The sequence below is a fragment of the Brachionichthys hirsutus genome, unplaced genomic scaffold (assembly GCF_040956055.1).
Source record: "Brachionichthys hirsutus isolate HB-005 unplaced genomic scaffold, CSIRO-AGI_Bhir_v1 contig_179, whole genome shotgun sequence".
NCBI classification, from domain to species: Eukaryota; Metazoa; Chordata; class Actinopteri; order Lophiiformes; family Brachionichthyidae; genus Brachionichthys; species Brachionichthys hirsutus.
The window spans coordinates 67,821-90,128 of NW_027180418.1; the positions used below are offsets into that span (position 1 = coordinate 67,821).

The window sequence follows — 22,308 nt, forward strand, 5'->3', positions numbered from 1 at the left end:
ATTGTTCTACTGCTGAATTTTAAACCATCCAAAAGCAAAAGCGTTCTAAAAATGCTATAATAGTGTGTTATCTGTCAAGAGATCAGGCCTGACTCAGGACTCTTTGCAACAGCAGCTGGCAGCCCTCACTACTACCCAGCGTGCAGCTCTGTGTCTACCTCTAATGGTGGATGATTGTGGCGTTGGCTGAATAGTGCTAATACTGTGTCTTCTATTGCTTCTCTTTTTCCAAATTTACATTTTTCTTTGTAGATTTTCAAAATCCTCTTGGCAGCCTTTGTTCACATAGACCACTCTTATTTTCTCTTAGTCATCTTTACAATATTTTCACCTAATTTCTCTCTCTGTAACGCTTCCTTCTCTTTGAAAAGAGTCGTGGTGTTAAATGTCATGATATGAACTGTTTTCTGTCTTGCTGTAGCCGAGTGTGGAGCCTCGTCACAAGGACCAGAAGGTGTTCTCCTATCTCCTAACTTCCCCTCCAACTACGATAACAACCACGAGTGCATCTACCGTATTACGACTGAAAAGGGCAAAGGAATCAGGCTGAAAGCCGAAAGCTTTTCATTGCAAGACGGAGACTATGTTAAGGTCTGTACCACTCACACACACACACACACACACACACAGTTATGAAAATGCATAATTTAGATGGTGATTCTGAGATACCAATTGTATACTGGATTATAGCTACATTTAAAGGCTTTGCATTTGCAAAGCTGCATATGATAACAGGTTAGGTGTTTGGATTGTTTCAATTTAGACCTGAAAAGAATAAAAATAATTTAACTGTAGATGCTTAAATAATTTTCAACAATAACATGAATCAATAAATATTGATACAATAAATAACTGTCCATCTTGAATTCAGAATCAACATACTGTAATGATTTCCGTGTCTTATTGTAGATTACAAGTTTATTACATCTCCAAATGTGATTCTCCCACTACATTGCTATTAGCTATTTGCTAATAGAAGCAGGTAATATTAGAAGGAAGCATTTGTTGGCTCTATTGAAATATTTCAAAGTCAAAAAAGATATTTTAAGCCAATATATTTACTAACCTATCTCTTTCTGGTAAATATTACTGCAGCTATAAGTATAAATATCTGAGAAATTATAGAATATTCAACCTCAATCATAATGTGTTTTTATCAGATTACTCGATTTAATTGATCAAGAGATTAATCTATTACTAAATAATCGATAGCTGCGGCCCTAGTGTGCACAGAAATAAAATAAAAAGCACAGTAGAAACATGAATTAGCTAAATGTAGTTACGCTGTATTAGTGTTGTTTACCCTGTAGCTGTTACTTGAGTTCAACGTTGTAGCAAGAGGCAGTGACATCCCTGCAGGGGGTTTTCACCCTTGTTTTCTATTGGTGTTCTTGCTGCAGGGGCCATCCATGCTGAATAAATGCACAGTGAAGGAAGGCAGAAAAAGATCAATTCTGCCTCTGTTATCCCTCTAATAAACACATAAACGTGTACTGTTGTTGTGTTTGATGCTTTACAAATAATAAAATAACAATTATTGTTGGAATATATGAGAACACTGAGTTAAATAAACAGCTATATTAAAGAAAATCATATTGTACAGGTAGTATATTGAGAGGCTGTTCAATCTGCAAGTTAATGTGGTTCTCCTGAGGCTGTGGGAGCCCCCCGAGAGATTTCAATTTTGAGATGTCACAACATCCGTTTTAAAGTGTTTATTTTTGTATTAACCTGTATGTGAAAACCTATGTATATCTGACCTGCAATGAATTGCATATATTCTCAAGGCTCATAGTTCTTCACAGGAGCGCTAAAATAATTTTAATTTCAGTGTTTTTAGTTTTTGCCAGTCTTGATGCTGTCCCACAGACTTTCTCTATTGACACCCTTTCTTGGTGGAATTGGGCCTAAGGGCCTGGTTAAGACAGCCTGTGGTTTAAGTGTTTTACCAGAATTAGGCCTAGATCATTGGCTGAGCCTGTCTGTGTGGTTGGATTGCATTAGCAGGGCATTCCTTGACTCAGAGAGCCATGACATCATTGACACATTTACCCTCTTTTTCTATATGATACATATTATTTGCCACCCTATATATTTTTGATAGATACATCACTTATCAGAAAAGAATTTAAAAACTGAATAAGGACAGTCATTAGAGATTAAGAGTTAATGAGAACCCACTGAATGCTACCAGAGCAATCAATGTCACTACAAAGAACAGTCTAGTCATAGATCACTATCCTGGTTTGCCAGGGTGTGTTTTTGAAGTATGAATACACAGCCAGGTTAACATAAGCCTATTGTCCTTTCATGCTGGGTAGTAAGGAGTAATCTCTCCATATTACTGTCATTCAGATCTCAAAACAACATGTCTCATCTATGAGTGTTTGGGGCTTTTTTTCAGGCAACAGTCTGATGTTTACCTTGCTGGTCATCAAACCACCGACCAATCATAGAAATAGTTATCAAACTATTCCTGGCTCCAAGTGTGCATTTCTATAACAATTGAGAACATGATTTTGTGTTTGCGCTCCTTGTAGGCTTATGCATGACCACTTTGAGACCAACATTTTTCATGTTGTGCAACCTACCCTCTTTGGTAAACCCCAAATGAAAGAATAGCAAAATCGTCTCTCGGTTTTTGTGTGCAAGTGGGTGGGTGTTTCTCAGCACAATGGCCAAATGAGGCTTTTAGCATGTCTATTGACCTTTACTCCAGAAATTATGTGAACAAAACAGTGCAATCAAGCCATTTAGGAATGTACACATTTTCCAGCTGTGCATTCATCATTCTAATCTACGCTACACTCGCTATGGTTACGGTGGTAATTATGCAAATGATAGCTGGTGCTCGATGTGATGAAATCTCTGCTTTCGTCATTTTGTGTGATGTTATATAAATGAGAATTTGTAGCGGCAATAACCAGCAAGTGACATCATGTATGTTAATTATTACTTTGCCAAAGAATTGGTAAAAAATGATAACAATAATGAATTTGAAGCAAAGCCCCAAAGTGCCACTTAGGCTAGCAATTAGCACGCCAATCCCCAGGCTAATGGTGAGGGAGATAATGCATGTTACTGCAGCAGAACGCTTTGAACACAAAACCATTTCTTTGACAGTTCCAGCAAGCTTTAGGCTGCAATCTTATGACGCAGCTTAAATTCCTTTTGCTATTGGCTACGGTTTCAGTTTGGCATTGTTGAAGAATGTGCTAACCATACTTAAATTGCCTTCAAGGGCCTTCTAATCAGGACCAAATTGGCTCAGATGTCCTCCAACTGAAAAATAGAAAGGGTTAGAAAGAGGCAAAGTTGGGTGTGCAGGAATTGTTCTACGAAAAGGGAGGTGATGGGAGAGTAAAAGCGAAAGAGTTAGACAGACATAGAGAGGTAGGGTGGCAGATGGTGACATGTTGATTTATGAGCCGCAGGGCTTTTCATTAACCATACAGAGTTTTCCTGAAACAGAGAGAGGAGTGGAGAGAGAGAATCAGGGAGATGCATAATTTGGGGACACTGACAGAACAGAAAGGGTACAGGACACCAGGAAGAAAAATAAAGTTTAGGTGAATAATCTTATAAATAATGCGAAAGCATGCATCGTTTTTGAGTTTTCCCTGATTTTCGTGCTGTCCCTGCATCTGTCTATCTTCTTTATATTTATGTTCTCTGTGACAACCACACACTCACGACATACTGCAGCTCCTCATTTGGCTTCACATAAAGGAGTCTATTCTGACTGGAGATACTTGTAGAAATAGAAGACCACATTGCCTTAGCACCTTTTCTTTCAACTGAAGACCTGTCATTGCCAATCTGGGGAAATGTCTCAGGCTGTGAAAGGTGAGGTGCTTAAGAGTCTAAATTCAAACTTCAGTCAAATGTAGAATCGACCTCCCCAACTCTGGCACTTTTTCTGCTGTGTTTATAGTTTGGCTACAGCTGGGATTATTGAAGCCTCGAAGACAATGTACGCCAAAACAAATTCAACCTGTAAACTTGAAATGGCACTCTCAAAAGTCCAGCAGTACATATCAATACATGTCTGTTTATTTACCATCTTAATATATAATATATAACATACAAAATATTGAATTCAATTTTTATTTCACATTAAGTATGTTAGCTGTCAACTACTTTGCAGATTTTTGAGAAAACAAGAGTATTTAATGAGCTGTATTGGTGATTGGAGCACAGCAACACTTCAGCTCTTTCTACTTGTATGGTGTTGAACTCTGGGCAACATTGCCAGGCTGCACAAGTCTCTCCATCCGCTATCGCTTTAAAATAAATTACCTTTGGCTTTTCTTTCTCGCTCGCTAGTGCAAATGCATGAAGAAAAATCCTCAGGAGATCTAATAGGTCAAAATATTAACACTTTTATCAAGTTAAGCATTTCTACAATCGGGAATTAAAGGAAATGTCAATCAAGGAAGGCAATAAAAGTAAATTCCTGCAATGCCAGTCCAGTTTGCCAATGTTTTTATGATGTAAATCGTATTTATTCAATTTCCCCACTTTTCCTTCTCTCTCTCTCTCGCTCTCTCTCGCTCTCACACACACACACACACACACACACACACACTCACACAGAGTTATTCTTAGTTAACAATGGAGAACATGTATACTGAAACTTAAAACGACTTAAGCAGCATATCTCTGGAAAAAAAAAGAAACCGAGACTTTGAACACTCCTCTGACAATACTAAAAAAAATTACAATTATTCTCAAATCTCTTGCTTCCCATAGGTGCAAGACAAGGATTAAACTGCTCAAAGAAAAGATGTTGTTTCACTGTAGCCCTGCAGTATTGGACTTTTGCATGAAATAAAATTCAGTAACATTGAAGCTCTTTCCAAATGAGTTCAGACAATGTGGATTAAGCACTGCCAAATAAATATTCGTGTATTTCATAGTGTGCCAAAGTTTTCAAATTTGGGATCTGTACTTAGCCTGTTTTTATTCATGCACTGCGGTTCTGTTCTTGTGTTCACGACTGACAGGTGCATGATGGAGAGAACACTTCATCCCGTCTCCTTGGCAACTTTACACGTGATGGAATGCTGGGTTACATCATCAACAGTACATCCAATCGCTTGTGGCTGGAGTTCAATAGCAACACGTCCGGAACCAATCAAGGCTTCCGTCTCACATACACAAGTGAGATATTTGAGTGGTTTTAATTTCAGATTAACAAGTAAGAAATGCAGCAACAAAAATCAAGTGCACAAAAGAATGAAACCAAAGCAGTTTGTTTGCTTACACAAAGGTGGTTTCCATAGATTGACAAGTAGCTCATAGTAACAGCCCTTGTGAGGAGATGTTTTTAATTGAAAACAGGAGTGATACTTAAGTGTTTCATTTCTAAACATGTTCAATGAAACAAAGACAATTCTGTCTTTCTGTCAGCAAAGATTTCCTTCCCTTCTGACATCTGAAGGCTTCAAACAATCATGCACACACACAAATCTTATTACAAAGGCTGTTAAGAGAGTCTGTTCAAAATGCACGAGCAGCTGCTGGCCAGAGGCTTTTAGAGGATAATTTATCTGCAAGTCATCAGAAGGAGGTGAGACAGTAAATTATTTGGAGTGGGAGAACAGATAGATGGAGGGACAAACAGGTAGATGGGACATTGGCACTGTACAGATGTTCTGTACGTCTCTTGAACAATTAGACAGCCATTCATTTGTCATTAAACTGGATAAAGTGATATCTACCTCAAAGTTCTCCAACAATGGATGAGCTGATGATGGATGAGAGAGGTTGAAAGAAAGTTTAAACGATATAATGGAGTTAAGCCTTTGAGTGAGAGGAAACAATGGTTTCTTAAGTGGGGTCAAGGACTGAGTAAACACACTACAATAATACTGCAGTCCGTTAGTGGCAGTTTTTAATGATGCAATAATAAGGCTTCATATGTGCTGAAGACATTAAAGAAGAAGAAGTGAAATATTTTTTACTGACATAAGACAGAGTAAAAAAAAATAATTCAGAATCAGATTTAGAAACTGCTCACCCTCTACCACGAGGGGTGAATTGTGATTGGACGATAATTATGTACTGTATGTGTTGACTAATAACATAAATTAGTGGCTTCCTCTGCCAAACAGACATTACGCAGTCGTCACACAGTCAACTGGCAGAGCCAAGCATTATGTGATAGTGAGCGATCCACTTATCAATGCCATCTCAGGATGCTCCGGATCCGAACATTTTCTTCACGATGAGACTGATCTGAAGAAAAGAAAATATGTTGGTGAAATTGTTGTATCTTTGTTTATCCATCTAAGAGGCAGGAAACTTTGCATTTTAAAGCATAACAACAAGCAAAAAAAATGAGATTGATATTAATTAATATTGTGATTTTATATACACATGCTCAAGACAGAATGATTTTAATCTGTGTGTGTTTTGTGTGAATACTTTTGTGTACCCCTGTCTAGGTTTTGATTTAGTACGCTGCGAGGAACCAGGTGTCCCCAGTTATGGCTATAAAATCCAGGACGACGGTCACTTTGCCAGCACGTTTGTCCTGTACTCCTGCAACCCTGGATACAGTCTTCACGGCAGCAGTACACGGACGTGTCTTAGTGGGGACAGACGTGTATGGGACAAACCTCTACCGTCCTGCATAGGTTAGTATGCTAACACCCTTATAGGTTGCATGCATTTTAATAATGCAGAACAGCAAGATCTGAATTATTAAGATCTGCGTGATTTTGCTTTCCACAACAGTCAATGAAAAATAAAGCCAGACAAGGAGCAGTCAAATCCTGTTGAAGCGATCTAACCTACCGGTACACCAAGAGCAGGATGATTTAGGCACGATCCCAATCGCCCCCTTAGCCCCCGCGCTTTATACTATACCTTTCCATTTTGTGTGTTCCAGTTTAGGGTAGTGTGTCCTGTACAAGAAAAATGCCAGCATTTCTAACAGTGGAGGCATCAATACAAGATAGCTACTTTTCCAGTAAAAGAATGCATAATAATAATAATAATAATAATTCATTTTTTGTATTGCGCTTTTCTAGACAATCGAAGTTGCTTCACAAAAGGTACATAAATTAAAAACAAGGCAATCGAGACAACAAATAAAAATATGAAGATAGATTAGATAAAATTAGACATTAAAAGCAGGTGGGTTTTGGATTGTTTCTTGAAGGTGGGGAGGTCAGAGCAGGCTCGGAGTGCTTGGGGTAGTCAGTTCCAGAGTGTTGGGGCAGCGATGGAGAAGGCTCTGTCTCCCCAGGTTCGGAGCTTGGTCCTACAGGAGAGGGACAGGATGTTGGTGTCGGAGGAGCAGCGGAAACGAGATGTTTTATAACTTCACTAAAATGTATGCAAATATTTTTTTTAAAATCTGTTGGATTATCTGATTAATCTAGCTGTACAGGAATATGTAAATGGATCATTGTGACATACTTTGGCAAAAATAGCTATTTTCATGTTTATGCCGAGTTCTGTGCAATGATCATGATTTTTTTTTGCATCCTGTTTGTGTTATATTTTCCTATTATTTTGTTCCGTCCTGTAAATTAGGTCCAATTTGTCGCTTGTCGATAATGGTAGCATCACAAGCATTGCATGTTTTTAAGGGAAGCCTGAGCTAAGCAGGCGTATTATTCGATTTCCTTCAGAAAAGAAATCTGCTGCCAAACTGCTGCACCTGACTGTTGAATTTGTATGCCAGTGTCTGAGATAATTATCTTATTCATAACTCAACTTTTCTACCGATAATGTGATGAGTGGGGCCCAATTCCCGAGATAAAGATTTCAATCGCCATCCCTCGTTTTAAGAGGTGAGTCAAAAAGTGAGGGGGTAGGGTTAAAAAAGAGGAATTGGGATTGGATGTTAAAAACAGATCTCACTTAAGAACAGACATGGGGATTAACTGAACACTTGGGAAAAATTCATTGCACTCCTAATACACCGTGCACGAATAACATCCCGCTGTAATACATCAGCACATGCACACAAGACTATCTGCACTTGACGAGCTGCAGGTCATTGAGCATGAGATTTAAGCGACACCAAGGGTCTGTACTTTTTAAGAATAAGCATGATTAAGATGCTAAAGTAGGGGGTGAATCTCTGAATTTAACTTTGATGAATTTGTAATGACAGCCAGACAACTTTCTTGTCCCCTCAAGGTGTGTACAATGTTTTATGCCAACGACTTTGACTGAAGCCTGAGCCTTCTGTTCTATTCTCACCACGCACAATAAATAGAATATTCTATCAGGGGAGATTTCTAGACGCCAGACAGTGATGTGATGAAGAAGCAACATTGAACCATCTGTAATGCTGTTTTATTTTGTGTGCTAAGTCTTAATTATCCTTGCGCACACACTCTAATCAACATAGTTAAAGTAGCGGCGGTAGCTCCACAGTGACCTACAGACATTTTCTTATATCTGCCAGTTGTTCCTGCACAACTCTAAAGAAAACTGTGATGGGATGTAGAATTATGATTAGTATATTCTGGAAATACCATTTTGGCTCGTTCTAATTTAGCCTTAAACATACAGCTACTGAGCTTGAGAACAAATGTAACAAAAAGTTATTGTTACAGTTCCAAATATCACATCTTCATTTTCTTAAATGCTTTGTCCGTTACCGAGTCGCGGGTCATGCTGGAGCCTATCCCAGCAGTCAACGTGCGAGAGGCGGGGTACCTCCTGGACAAGCTGCCAGTTCATCGCAGAAGCCACACACACACAATTGTAGTGTAACCAATTTACCTAATTTGCATGTTTTTGGTGGTGGGAGGGAGCAAGAGAACCCACACAAACACGGGAGAACATGCAAACTCCTCACAGAAAGGCCGAAAGTCAGATTCAAACCTGTGACCTTCTTGCTGCGAGGCAACAGCACTAACCACTGACTGCACCAACATGTCAGATCCAAACAACAAAATGCTGTAATTTATTTTTGATGGAACGCGAACACCTTAATTCAAACGTGAATGTCAAAGCTGCAGTTTAAGCCAAGGGACATAAATAAATAATATTGTTGAGTTGAAAAGTTACATGAAGTTTTGTTTGAACATACACAACACTGAGCCATTAGAAGAACTGTCTGCATCATCATGTTAAGAAAAGCCTTATGCACCTGACACGGTGCACTCCAACAACATGAGGCTTTGCTTTTCAGAGAAAGACATAAAAATAACTCCTTTGGAATAGCCGTTTATTGATTTGAAACTGCTCGGTTATTCCAGGTAAGTTAGCGACCAGCAGAGCCCTTGGCTAACTACTGCAATAGCAACTATTATATCATCCTGTCTGACTGGGCCTTCAGCATCTACCTCTCTGATTGTCTTCCCTGTCTAACTGGCTCCGTTCCATATCTGCATGTACAAGCTCAGACATTCGGAGATGGCTCTGTTTCAAGATATTCCTATACTCTCTCTCTCTCTCACTCGCTCGCTCTCGCTCTCTGTTCTCTATACTGAGAATCTGTCAATCTTCTCTCTGTTATTTGCTTCCCCATCTAGGGAAATGCAGTTGTTGTCATTGCTCAGGCTTACTAGCAATAAGAATCACTTTTGTGTCCTTTGATGCTTCTTCCCTTCTCCAGCTGTTTTTCTTGATAAAACAAACCACAGTAGTCCCTCTCTCTCTATTTGTATGTGCGTCATTGTATTCATATGTGTGTCTGTGCTTGCATAACTGCACAATTATTTTCAGGTACTTTTGATGGCCTTGCGTGTGACTCTGCATTAACTCCTACACCCTATGTGTTAAGGTGTGTGTGTCTGCATGCTGCTTGGAAGCAACACGGCAATAGGTTGCTGTGGTATGGAGAACTGAAGAAACCTTTTTCTTTGATGGATTAAAACACATTTTGTGTACAGTACAGGTATCCATGAGGGATAATGTCAATCACCAACCCTGAACTTGACAGCAGGAGCTTGGATAACTCAACTTTGATTTTATGATGCCAGCCAATCAAAGCTCATTCTCATAGCCCAACCTTTGCACCTTGGAGTTTTTTTACAACAATGTAGGAGTCACCCATGACAAAGTCCACTTTAGAGTTTGCAATGCAAAGTTGTTAAATACTTTGTTAAATGTTTGAGCTGGCTAGCTAAGTTAATATAGTTTTGTCCACGGTCGCAGCTCGCTTGCTGCATTTTCTTTGTGAATTTGGTCTGGTAAAATTGAATTGTCTGTTTTTCTGACTTAATAAATATATTTAGCCAGTATAAATAAAAACATGAGGAGAAAAAACAAGTATTTTTTTCTTCGACTGCTTATCATCTCTCTGACTTGTGTCCTTGTAGCGGAGTGTGGAGGTCACATTGCGGAGGCAGTGTCTGGACGGATTCTGTCTCCAGGATATCCTGCTCCATATGACAACAACCTCCACTGTACCTGGACGATCGAGGCAGATACAGGCAAGACCATCAGGTAATTACCGGTATAAAGCCGTTGGACGCACACTGATCCCACTGTGATTTAGAAACAAGCTTAGATGTTTTGTTTTGTCACAAATTCAGCAGGTATCAGGATAATTACTTTGTTCTTGCCCCACCCATTGGCTAGCAAGATCCTCTTACTGGACTAATGCAGTACTTACAACACATAGGGTCAATGCAGTGATATCATTATGTATGATAAATGTTGCAATAGCATCATATAAGACCAATGTAGTAATAACATCATAAATGACTCGAGCAGTAATACTTGCCATATACTGTAAATGCTGAGCGTCAAAGCCACTGCATTCTTGGTGAGTATGCCAGATGTCGGTATGCACTACTACTACAACACAGAACAGCTGTCACTCTGTTTCACTCTGACCTCTGATCTCATGTTTAATATCTGTGGCTTTTCAGCTTGCACTTTATCGTCTTTGACACTGAGGTTGGCCATGATATCCTCAGAGTTTGGGATGGTCCTTCTGGGCCTTCAGATGGAGGGATCCTGTTGAAGGAATGGTCTGGTCCAGCCTTACCTGAAGATATACACTCTACTTTCAACATACTGACACTGCAGTATGATTCTGATTATTTCATCAGCAAGCAAGGTTTTTCGATTCAGTTCTCCAGTAAGTGGATTTCTCGCAATATAGGAATGATTCCTTAGGCATAAAAAAGCCACTCAAAATTAATGAAAAGACTGAGAACATACTTCTTTGTTCCTTCCTCACCCTCACATCAATTAATACAGAAAAAAAAAACTGAATTAGCAATTTTGATTTACTAATTAACAATGTCATCACAAATATAGTTTCTTAGTTATTATAAAGGAGAATCCATTTATAATGACTATAGGAGATAATTGGTCTGAAACTAAAGCTGCACTTAATACGATTGCTGGAAAACCTTTAACTGAGAATATGTGAAAAATTCAATATTTCACCCAAAGGACCTATGAGAGACCACTGGCTCAGTTAAAGTCTTATCAAACCAGATATATAACCAACCACATTAGTTTATACACTATACAGCACCAGGAGAGCATTCATTTTAGGAACAATGGATTTATATATATATATATATATAAATAACTTTTTATCGGGCTTCACGTCCAAGATTTTAAAGCTTGGCAAGACCAGAACAATTTGCAGTGCATCAATTTCTGTATGTTTTTTTTTTTTTTTTTACTTTTGTCTGCCGCTGCAAGCAATGATGATACTGCCTCATCTTACTACTAAACAACATCTCAATATCTGGCACTGTCTGTTTCACTCTCTCAGCCACTACAGCAACAACCTGCAATGACCCAGGCATCCCTGTAAATGGATCACGATATGGGGACAGCAAGGAACCTGGTGACAGTGTGACTTTTCAGTGTGATCCAGGCTACCAACTGCAAGGCCAGGACACCATCACATGTGTACGGATGGACAACAGGTTCTACTGGCAACCCGACCCACCAACTTGTATCGGTAGGGCCTCGTTACTCCTGTCAGATGTTGGTGTGAATTATAATTTGTGTACCTTAGGTGCCTGTGTTGGCATCTGACATCTGGAGGCAAATCAAATGAATCTCACTTTTTAAATGATCCTATTTATGATCCTAGATATTCCCCCCCTACTTCTAACTCCTGTGATTCCACATTGGAATCGACACCTCACTCATATTGTTGCTCTGCCGTTTGGTGTTACTCCACACCCCCTTTGTCATCTACTTCTCTTCTTCATTGCATCCATTTGACACGCTTGACTCATTCACTAATGATGGGGAGCGACGTTTGACCTTGAGGCCTGTGTTCTTTTGACTAAGAAAATGCAGAACTAGTAGAGTCAATGTAAAACAAGTTACAAAAAGGTGAGGTGGCGAGTGTCCTTCACTGTCCACGCCATCACCATGCAGATCTCCCCATGTTAGTGTGAAACTAGCCTGAAGTGCATTCCACATATTGCTGTGACCAGCTGTTTGCAGGCTTCTACTGATTACATATCTTTATAAACTTCTTTTTCCAGATTACATGCCGGTCCAGTTTGATTTTTGTCTCACATGAAATGTCAGGCCAATTTAGTTGGAGCATAAGCATGAAGAAACTCCCCAGTTATTACCATATTTTTCTCGGGCTGCTGCATTTTTCAATACCCCCGCCTGTCCATCTGCACACCCGTGAAGCACGCTCTGCCCTTTTCCTCATGTTGTCACTGAATCTTTGACAGTGACCTCATGATTCAATAGATTACGAATAAAATGTAACGCTGTCTCTGCCAATTTTCTCTGAGCCCGCCCTGTGCTTCCCATCCCGACACTTTCACCTCGGGCGGCGAATGACTGGGTGTTCAAAAGCTCCAAAAATAAACCATTATACGCCACAGTGTGTCAGTTTGTGTCTGTCTGCGAGTGGTTTTCAGCTGCTAATGCTTTTGTTTACCTCTAGTTTGCTATTGATAATCTGTTCACACCCACCTCCCGCCCCCCCAAGACACATCTCCGTGTTTCCAATTCTTCCTTCACATCACCAAATTGCTGCTTGAATGCATCTATCTGTCTCTCTTTCCAATATCCATTTCCTGCTCTCTAGCTTGTTGTGGAATAACAGGACCACGAGGGGTGATTCTCTTCACTAACTGCCCCCAGACTTGCACTGTGTAACTAAATTTCACCGCCTTTTGCTGCCTCTCCTTTGCTCTTTCACCCTCTCTGTCTACCTGTGGAGCGGCTGAAAGAGCAATATCAGTGGTCCACCAGGGGTAATTCTTACTCTCAATGCCCTGCCACACTTCCCAACACAAATTCACTCTCTTCCGGTCTACCTACCTGTGGGGGTAATATGAGTGGTCGATCAGGAGTGATTCGCTTTACAAATTACTCCAAGCGCAATGCTGTGTAATCATCTTTCTCCCTCCCTCCCTTTCTTTCTTTCATTGTTTGTCTGTTTCCAGCCACATGTGGGGGGAATGTCAGCGGCCCTTCTGGAGTCATCCTGTCTCCTAATTACCCTCAGCCTTACCCTCCTGGGAAGGAGTGTGATTGGAGAATCAGAGTCAACCCTGACTTTGTCATTGCTCTCATCTTCAAAAGGTAATCGAATTGTTTATTGTAGTTATTGTAAACCGAACATTCGCCAGATACCCAAATGTGAAAAAATATGTATTTCCATATTTTTCAACTAGAAAGAAAAGATAAATAAATTATCTTTGTTGTAACAATGGGTCAAGCTTTTAATTAAGTTGTAACAATATTTGTTATTTTGTAAATGTTGTGTGCCATTTATTTAAACCTATAGCAAATGTCTCTGGAATATACTTCTTATAGCCCTATTAAGAAGAATAAGTCAAAAAGCTTTTGATCAGTCTTTGAATCAACTAAGATGAAAATGTTTGTTTCATGACTTACTCTGTGTTCTCTCATAGTATATTTATAAATGCAGGCAGCTGATAACCCACAGTCACTTGAAAAGCTACTCTATTCTCATAATGATAGTTCTGACAGTTTTATGGATCTTCTAAATGTAAATTGTCCTGCAAAATTTTACATTTATTCATAAACTAAAATATACATGACTGCTCTTAATTTGCTTTCAATTCTTATATAACCCACGTGTTACTCTTGTTCAAATGTCAGGATGCTGTCCCACTCCTGCAAAGTTGTGTTTAGTTGCTTTAGCACTCAGACCCGGAATGTATTTTTAATGCAGAAGGTATTAGCGTTGATCATTTTAATGCTTTATCAGTGCAAGATGGCTTATGTGCTGTTAAGCCCAGCTGTTCATATAAGAACACAGGGCTTAAGCTTCGGTATTCTTCACACTATCTGTTTTTTTTCTTTTCGTGAAGATAACAAAAGTATTTTTTATTTATTTATTTATTGTTCAACTATAATACCAGCAATACTCTAACACCTTTTTTGCATGAATTCCATTTTAGTTTTAAAAGATTAGGGAATGATCATATATACAGTACAGTATATATATATTTATATATATGAGATATGTGTAGTGTTTCTGAGGGAAAACATTGTTTAGAGTTTGTTTTTTGTTTTTTTGTTTAATTTTCCACTCGAAAATACATTAAGTCTAAACCGTTCATGCATTTTCTTTTCCTAATTTAGGAAATATTTGAAAGTCTTTGTTTTTAATACTTTGCAGAACTGTGTATTACCATGTGCTGCTTTAATGCACATCACTGCATAGATTTTGATAGAAAACATGATTCAAACAACAAGAAAATAAATATTGCTGTTCTGCACCATGGTCCACAAAAAAACGGGTTACCTTATATAGAGGAAGTTAACAATATGGCTACAGTCTCATTTACACAGTACGTATCTTAAAGCTTTAACACGATAATGCTATACAGACCGATATTATGCCCCTTCAACATGGAACAGGGTGATATTTTTAAGATATGAATGAAATTACAATGTGTTGACAATACAGTGTTGAACCAAACAACAGCTTTTCGAATTTCCATTTTAATGCGGTAAACACATCTGGAGAACATTTCAAACATGTCAAAATCAAAATAAGAAGATTAGCAGGTGATTAAATGAGAAAACTAATTAAGATTAAACGAAGAAGCATTTGAATTCAACACACACACACACACACATATACACAACACAAATCTTTCGTTAATCTCACAAAATTCTCCAACACGTTTTCTTTCTCTCCCAAGTTTCAACATGGAGCCGAGTTACGATTTCCTGCACATATATGAGGGTGAAGACTCTAACGGGCCTTTACTATCAAGTCTCCAAGGCACCCAGGCCCCAGAGCGAATAGAGAGCAGTGGCAACAGTCTCTTCTTGGCATTCAGATCCGATGCCTCTCTGGGCATGTCTGGGTTTGCCATCGAATATAGAGGTAATTAAACTCCAAAAGTTCTCCTTGATAGAATGTCATCATAAATATTCCTGCAAGGTCAATGTAACATCCACAGATTGTTGATAAGTCAATTTGGAGAGTGTTTGTGGGGTGTGTCCCGTCCCGTGAATCTCCTTAACACAGCTGATTACATATTCAGATAATTTTTTATTACATTCTAACCCAGGGGGGACTAAAGGTTTTGTCATAAAAAAATCCGGGTCGATCATGTCGGTTTTCCTGACCTCAGTGATTGCCGACAAAATCCCACCCGTTTCAGATCCTGTCCAGGACTGCATAATGAGCTCCTGTCTTATTACCGTAAGTCAGTTTCTCAACACATGAAGATCGCAGCCAAAAAAGTCCATTAAAACAGCAACACGCATTTGAATAAGACAGTTTGCCTCCTGTGTTTTTCCCTTCTGCTGATAATTACCTGATATGCTAAAATAATTATCAAAGATAACGATTCTGCATTGAACCAAAGGTGTTTCTTGTGAGAAGTGGAATATTTAAAAAGCCTTGCTTTATTCTACATCAGTGGTGTTTTTGCTCTCTGCCACTCCGTGAGTTGTTTACTTCCACACATCGTGACTCATCCTGGTTACACAAATGTTACTTGACTGTGGGTGATTTAACAGCTCGAGTCAACGTGGAACTGATGATTAGCCGATCGGCTTACTGGAGACTAGATATGCTTCGTCAACTCTTATAAATTGGTATTTTCTCTTGTTTCTTACTCAATTTATTTTGAATTGTAAAGCAAAGGCGATTATCTCCCTCTTTGTTGTCTGTATCCTCACTCCATCTCGCGTGTCTGTACTTTTGTCATTAACTCACTACCTCAAGTCTCTAATTAAAGTGTAAACTTTAACATCTCTTTGTTGCATTTCCATCTTGCCCCCCGCCTCTCTCTATCTCTCTCTGCCTGACATTTTTTCTCTGGCTTGCCCAGTATTGCACAGTAACACTAACAAGCTTCACCTGATTCTATCCACCTCCGGTTTGTTTCTGGTGTCCTTTACTCCTGACTCCTCTTTCGCATTTATTTATGTATTTCTTCTATATCATATTAGAAGTGAATATATCATGTTGACCATAATCTGTATTGTAGATTATGCACAAGACAAAGCAGCCATGGCAATGAAAATGTGAAAACTTGTTCTTGAAGAGCATAAAGGATACCACGTGATCATTATATAACATCACTAATATGAGAACTCGTTATAGTGCCATGCATTATGTACAGGTTGCTGACTTGGTATTCATTCACCATACTAGATTTATTTTCTATGTAATGATAGACCCTCTCCACTCTCCACAGAAAAACCCAGAGAGGCCTGTTTTGACCCTGGCAACGTTATGAATGCCAGCCGGACAGGTCACGACTATAAACTGGGATCACAAGTCTCCTATAACTGCCACCCTGGCTACACAATAGTAGGCGGGGATACCATCACCTGTATCATGGGGCCAGATGAGAAGCCAGCGTGGGACAAAGCACTGCCGTCATGTAAAGGTAGGGGAGACTCACAATTACACCCTCATGGCTACAACGCACAATGATGAAAGATGGTGATCCAAGACTGCAAATTATGACTAAACTTTGATTGATATGCTTCTATTGTGTGTATGTGCATGTGTGAGTATGTAAGTGTAGGTGTGTGTGTGTGAGCCTGCCTGTTTGGGCTATAGCGGCTGAAATGTGTAAGTGATTGACAGCTCATAGAGCTGAGGCACTGACATCTGCCAGACTGCGATTTATTCTATATGTGATTGCATGTGAATGTGGGTCTTTGAAGGAACAGAGTCCTGGCCTGGTGCCATCTGTATTAAAAAACGAAAAGAAAAGCAAATGAAATAAGCCGCAGAGGCAGCAGGACAAGGAGGGCAGAGGCTGCAAACACACGACAACAATGCTTAAAAGGCCATCACGAACCCTGATTGAATAAAAACACAAGGTAGTGGATACAACTTATAATAACAGTCACCTCGTGGTGTCTGGAGGTCATTGCTTGCTGGAGAAATTCAGTGTGGTGACACTGGCTCTTAATGCTGCATGATGGATGCACTGGTCTGATGCTACTTGAAGACTAGATGAAAGGCAGACTGAATAAAATACAATGCCTTTTCTGCACCCACTATCTGGTTGTTAGTGTGATTAACCGTAAGATTAAGATTAGCTTTTATTGTCATATGTTTTTACACTACAAACACACAACTACATTCCATTTACAACCGAGTACATGGGCCCCTTGAAACAACCACACACTTATGCATATATGCATAGGGGCCCCAGAGCATGTGGAGAGGGCATACGGTGAAGGCGCCGCCATAATTGCCGCACCTAGAGCAATTGCGGCGGCGGTACCTTGCTCAAGGGCACCTCGGCAGTGCTCTGAGGGTAAAACTGGCCCCTATCCAGCCATCAGCGCACGTTCCTCATTTCTTCTGGGCTGGGACTTGAACCGGTGAAGCAGTGGCCCAACCCACTGAACAACTGCCGTAAAGATTGACAATTTATGTTTTAACATGGCTCTGAAGACGGGGGGGCCGGTGGGGGGGGGGCGGGGGGGTATGAGCCTGATCAACATCGAACAATGCCAAGTTGATGTGCAATTCATACAAAGAAACTGCACAAATATAGGGATTTAGAATTTAATGTTACTGTTGTACTTTATTCTTCCCATTTGCAAGTAGACAAACAATTAGTACACAAGTAGTACTATAGTACCAAATCAGTGAATATGTTATGACATGTATTGAATGGAAGAGTTTGATAGTGCTAATATAATTAAAATGTCTTAGCAAATAGAGGTCTTTGAAATTCAATGTCATTTTTTCTTTCTTTTCATTTTCCCCTCCACAATGATTCTTTATGAATAGAAGCCAAGTATTGGAACAAGTTCACACAGTGGTTCCAGCTGTCCATCCCTCTTTCATCCCTCTCTCATCTGATATTTCTCATTGAATTTCCTCACCACATAGTTAGGAAAGTTTCTCTGTCTGTCTGACTCTATCTTTGGGCAGCTCCTGGGGCTTTTAGACCAAACTCATTAGACAGGGTGAGACCTCTTTAAATAATACATCTCCACTTACACCCCCTCTGTCTCCTCTCTTCTTCACTTTCACCCCCAGAACATAAACACACACGCACACACACCTCACATCTTAAATCACTCTTTTATTGGTTTCCATGGTAACCAAGAGCTGGTGCGAGAAAGAAGAAATTATCTGTGACTGTTGATAGGGTTCTCTGTGTGTGTGCATCTTTAAAAGAGAGAGAGAAAGAGAGAGCAAGAGAGACTTAACTGTGTGAGTGCTTCTGACAAGCAAGACTGGCAGGCATAGAAGACCTCCCATCAACACACACAAATTGTGGATAGCACTTATAAATGTGAATGCAAACACACTCCTTCTGCTCTGTACACTTAATCACAAATATTCTTATTTTTAAAATAATTTTCTTGGCCCTCCCTAATCATGACAAAACAGGCAAGAGTCCAGCTGCCGATTATATAAATTTTAGTTTTGAGAATTGGCTGCATACAAACAGCATCATGCATGAACAAAATTGATGTATCTGTAGTCTCAGTAAACAGAGCCCAGTTGAGGATTGTTCATTGACAGAAATCCATTACATTTAGAGTCAGACATGTTTCAACACTGGTACCAGGCCTTCACCAGAGTGTATGTCAGATGTGTGCCGTTAAACTGAGTGCCCTTCAGGGTCCTGGCAGAGTTAAAAAAAGAGAGAGGGAAATAAAATCATGCATTTATCCCATTATCTGAATCCACCCCAAAGTGAATGGTTTCTTCTTTGGAACATGCCCATGCTTTCATCCAGGTTCATAGTAATCAGTTATTTGTTTTATGTCGAATAAAAAAGTAAAACAAAATCTTAGTCTTAAAAAAAGAAGAAAAAAAATGTCAGAATCCACCCCTTTACTTGGATCCACATCAAACTTTGATAGGCTCCTCCTGACTAAATGCTCTCATGTGCTCAATGACATGAACAAAGTTAAAAACAATAAACGGATTGCAAAAGACAAATTTCCATGGTTTTCCAATAGAAAATACTTTACATTATTATACTTATTCTTACTTGTACGTATTTCTACAGATGCTCCAGACATGAAATAAAAACATCCTCTCTCTCTCTCTCAACAATACACAGAATATATAATCAATTTGGTCCATTAAGATCTCAGTGATACTGTCAGTAAGAATAGAGACATATGCTGCAGATTCCTGAAAAAGAAGAAGTAATATTTAGCACAGCAAAAAGGAAGTTTGTTTCTGAAGTCTTTGTGGTTTTAGAAAGATCCTGTAAGAACTGCAACACAATGCTCCAAATGTATTTTTCTGTGTGTGTGTGTTTGTATTGTCTTTGTGACCTGCACCTTTAACTCTTGCTTTGATGAAAGCGTTTGATGAAGGTTATGAAGTACAGTTTTTCTGATCTCAAATATCTTTCCAGAGCTGGATTATAGGTGTGAACTATTGCTTTTTATATTTGACAGCTGGGACAGACTCACAGCTGGTCATAAAATAGTTTCAACAACCTCAGACGCACTGGAGGGAGACTGAACCACTTGCAAAATGTCTGGCTATTGTTGGCAACAATCACTATGGTGGAAGCAACTACTCTCTAGCATGTAATGTGACGTCCGTCCATGTCATTGGAGCATGATTTCATTTATATACTTTAATGCAACTTCATTGTTTGTGTATTCATACTCTTTTCTTCCATGTGTGCATGAACAAATAATTCAAATGAATGCATATTTGCGTAAGATTAGAAAAAAACAGTAAGTGGTAGGACTATGTTCTTGTGTGTGCATGTTGATGATCAAAGTTGTTTTGTGTGAGGGGAAAAAGGAGACGGACTTGTATAGCTGTTTGTATTTGTAGTTGTGTAAGCGATCAAAGCACATGTACTGTATGTGAAGGCTTTTTGATGGAGCTAACGCAAACCTAAAGCAGTGCCACTAGGGGATCGTGGGTAGATCAAGACAAGGCCTATAGACCTGGGGGGATGGAGACAAGCAGCACAACAGGAATCAATTGAAGGCATATCAATCGATATGACTGAACGGGAACAAAAGGGAAAACAAAGGAAGTGATCACTCCGACTACAAGGAAGGAAGAAAGGCGAGGAGAAGGATGAGTGGATGGGAGTACAGCAACAACAGTCTAAGAAATGAGCAGAAATAAAGTATCATGCTGCCCATATCTTAATGTCTTATATACTTTGCAATGTGTTCTTTGTAAGCATGTGGAAAAACACACATTCCAAAAATTAAATCAATAAGTGTTTCTAACCACTTTCAGCAGGAGTTTCTGAAAAACAAGAATGGAATTGCTAAAATGTTAACATTTGTATTTTTATAAAACCTATTTTTTTTAATCTCATCTTTTTCGTAATTCAAGTTTTTATTTATGAAATGTATGGTACAGTTTAGCATGGGAAGATCAGATTACAAAGTCACATATTGCTTTGGTGTTCCTGGTTCCAAAAGGGGAAATACATAAATACATAAATAAATGAATGAATTAAACTATGAATGGAAAGAAAAATGCAAAGTGGCGCGCAAACATGAACAAATATAACTCTCTTCAATAAAAGTTTTAAAATCTATTAGTGAGCGGTCAAGAAGGCCATGAAGCGATCCCAACATGCTAGAACTGTGGGTCCCTGGCCCCCTATTCTTGTCAGCATAATATGATATGATGCTGTTTCACTAATAGGAGCTTTCCACTCATTAAGTGTCGGGAAAGAGGGTGCTTTCCAGGATCTCAAAATAATTCTAGCGGCTGAGGATATCCCAACCATCAAGATTGAGTGAGCATCTTTGATTAGTCCCTGTTTTGTCTCCCAAAAGGCATAAGCGTGAAGATAGTGGCATGGATATTCCTGCCCATGCCTCTAAGGACTTCAGTTTTTTTTATCTCATTTTAAAATAATGAATAACATTTAATATATAATTTTTTAACAGTCAATTTTAATGAAACTACATGCTAATTCCATATTTGCCTCTTAACGGCTACAGAATGAACTGTGACCCAGACGTATTAATTCATTGTGTCGTGTTTCCCTCATGGCATTTTCAGCCTCGGTGCTGTCAGATTTTTTTTTACAGGGGACATAAGTGATGATAATTAGAGATCACAGATGATGCTGCGGGTGGACATTGATACTCGGCCACAGATATATGCACAGTAGCGAAACACATTGAGGAGCAAGAGGCTGGAAGTGGTGTGTTGTGAAAATGACACTGATGGATGTGCTTGTTGCTGCTTTTTTCTACACACCACACACACACACACATACAGACCCCCCCCCCCCCCCCCAACGCGTGGATAATAATTTTAACAACCTCTGCTGGCCTGACCCGCAGGATGATTTTGCGCACACCCACAAGGCGTGTAGCAGTTTTTAGGGTGCTGGAATGGATCAACCTACTCCTACGGCTGCGCTGCGGTGCGAGCCACGTTATGATAGTTGGGATTATGGACTTTTTTAGAAGATTATTCTGCCTGACAGCAAACGGTCACAAGTCGTGCAATAGCTCAACACCAAATATTTTCATTATTTGTTTTGCAAAGAGGAAGGAAAAGCAGTACTCTTCAAAATAAATGTTGGTTTTTACCACAGTAGATGTAGTTTTCGTGTGTGTGTGTGTGTGTGTGTCTGTGTTTTATATTCTATTTACTATATAGAATATAAAAAAAACTCGATAAATTGATCATTAGCAGACCGAATTTATTTAAACACTATAGTCGGAAATTATTTCCACTGTCAAATACACATGCTCATGCTTACGCACGCCAATCCAATGCAGTGCACTTTTTAAATTACATAACAAAGCCTTGGAGTCACAAGGGCCCAAGTGATATTTGGGCACAGCCTGGATTTTCTGCTAAACTAAACATCCTTTGAGCCAAATGCAGCCAGTTGGATAAAAAAATAGGAATAAGAGATTAGGGCTCCGTCGCCCGTCTGAGTGCGGTTGGCAGTG

The 22,308-nt window shown here is 39.4% G+C and overlaps 1 protein-coding gene across 1 annotated transcript in view; it reads left to right on the forward strand.

Annotated features, from left to right (window-relative positions):
• The window catches only part of LOC137914789 (CUB and sushi domain-containing protein 1-like), a 116,352-nt gene that overhangs the window by 43,926 nt on the left and 50,118 nt on the right, over positions 1-22,308 (forward strand). Inside the window, 9 exon segments of the mRNA XM_068758285.1 lie at positions 422-591; positions 5,007-5,163; positions 6,450-6,641; positions 10,293-10,419; positions 10,848-11,059; positions 11,711-11,902; positions 13,365-13,503; positions 15,099-15,286; positions 16,611-16,805. Of these exon segments, the coding sequence (XP_068614386.1) occupies positions 422-591; positions 5,007-5,163; positions 6,450-6,641; positions 10,293-10,419; positions 10,848-11,059; positions 11,711-11,902; positions 13,365-13,503; positions 15,099-15,286; positions 16,611-16,805 (1,572 nt within the window).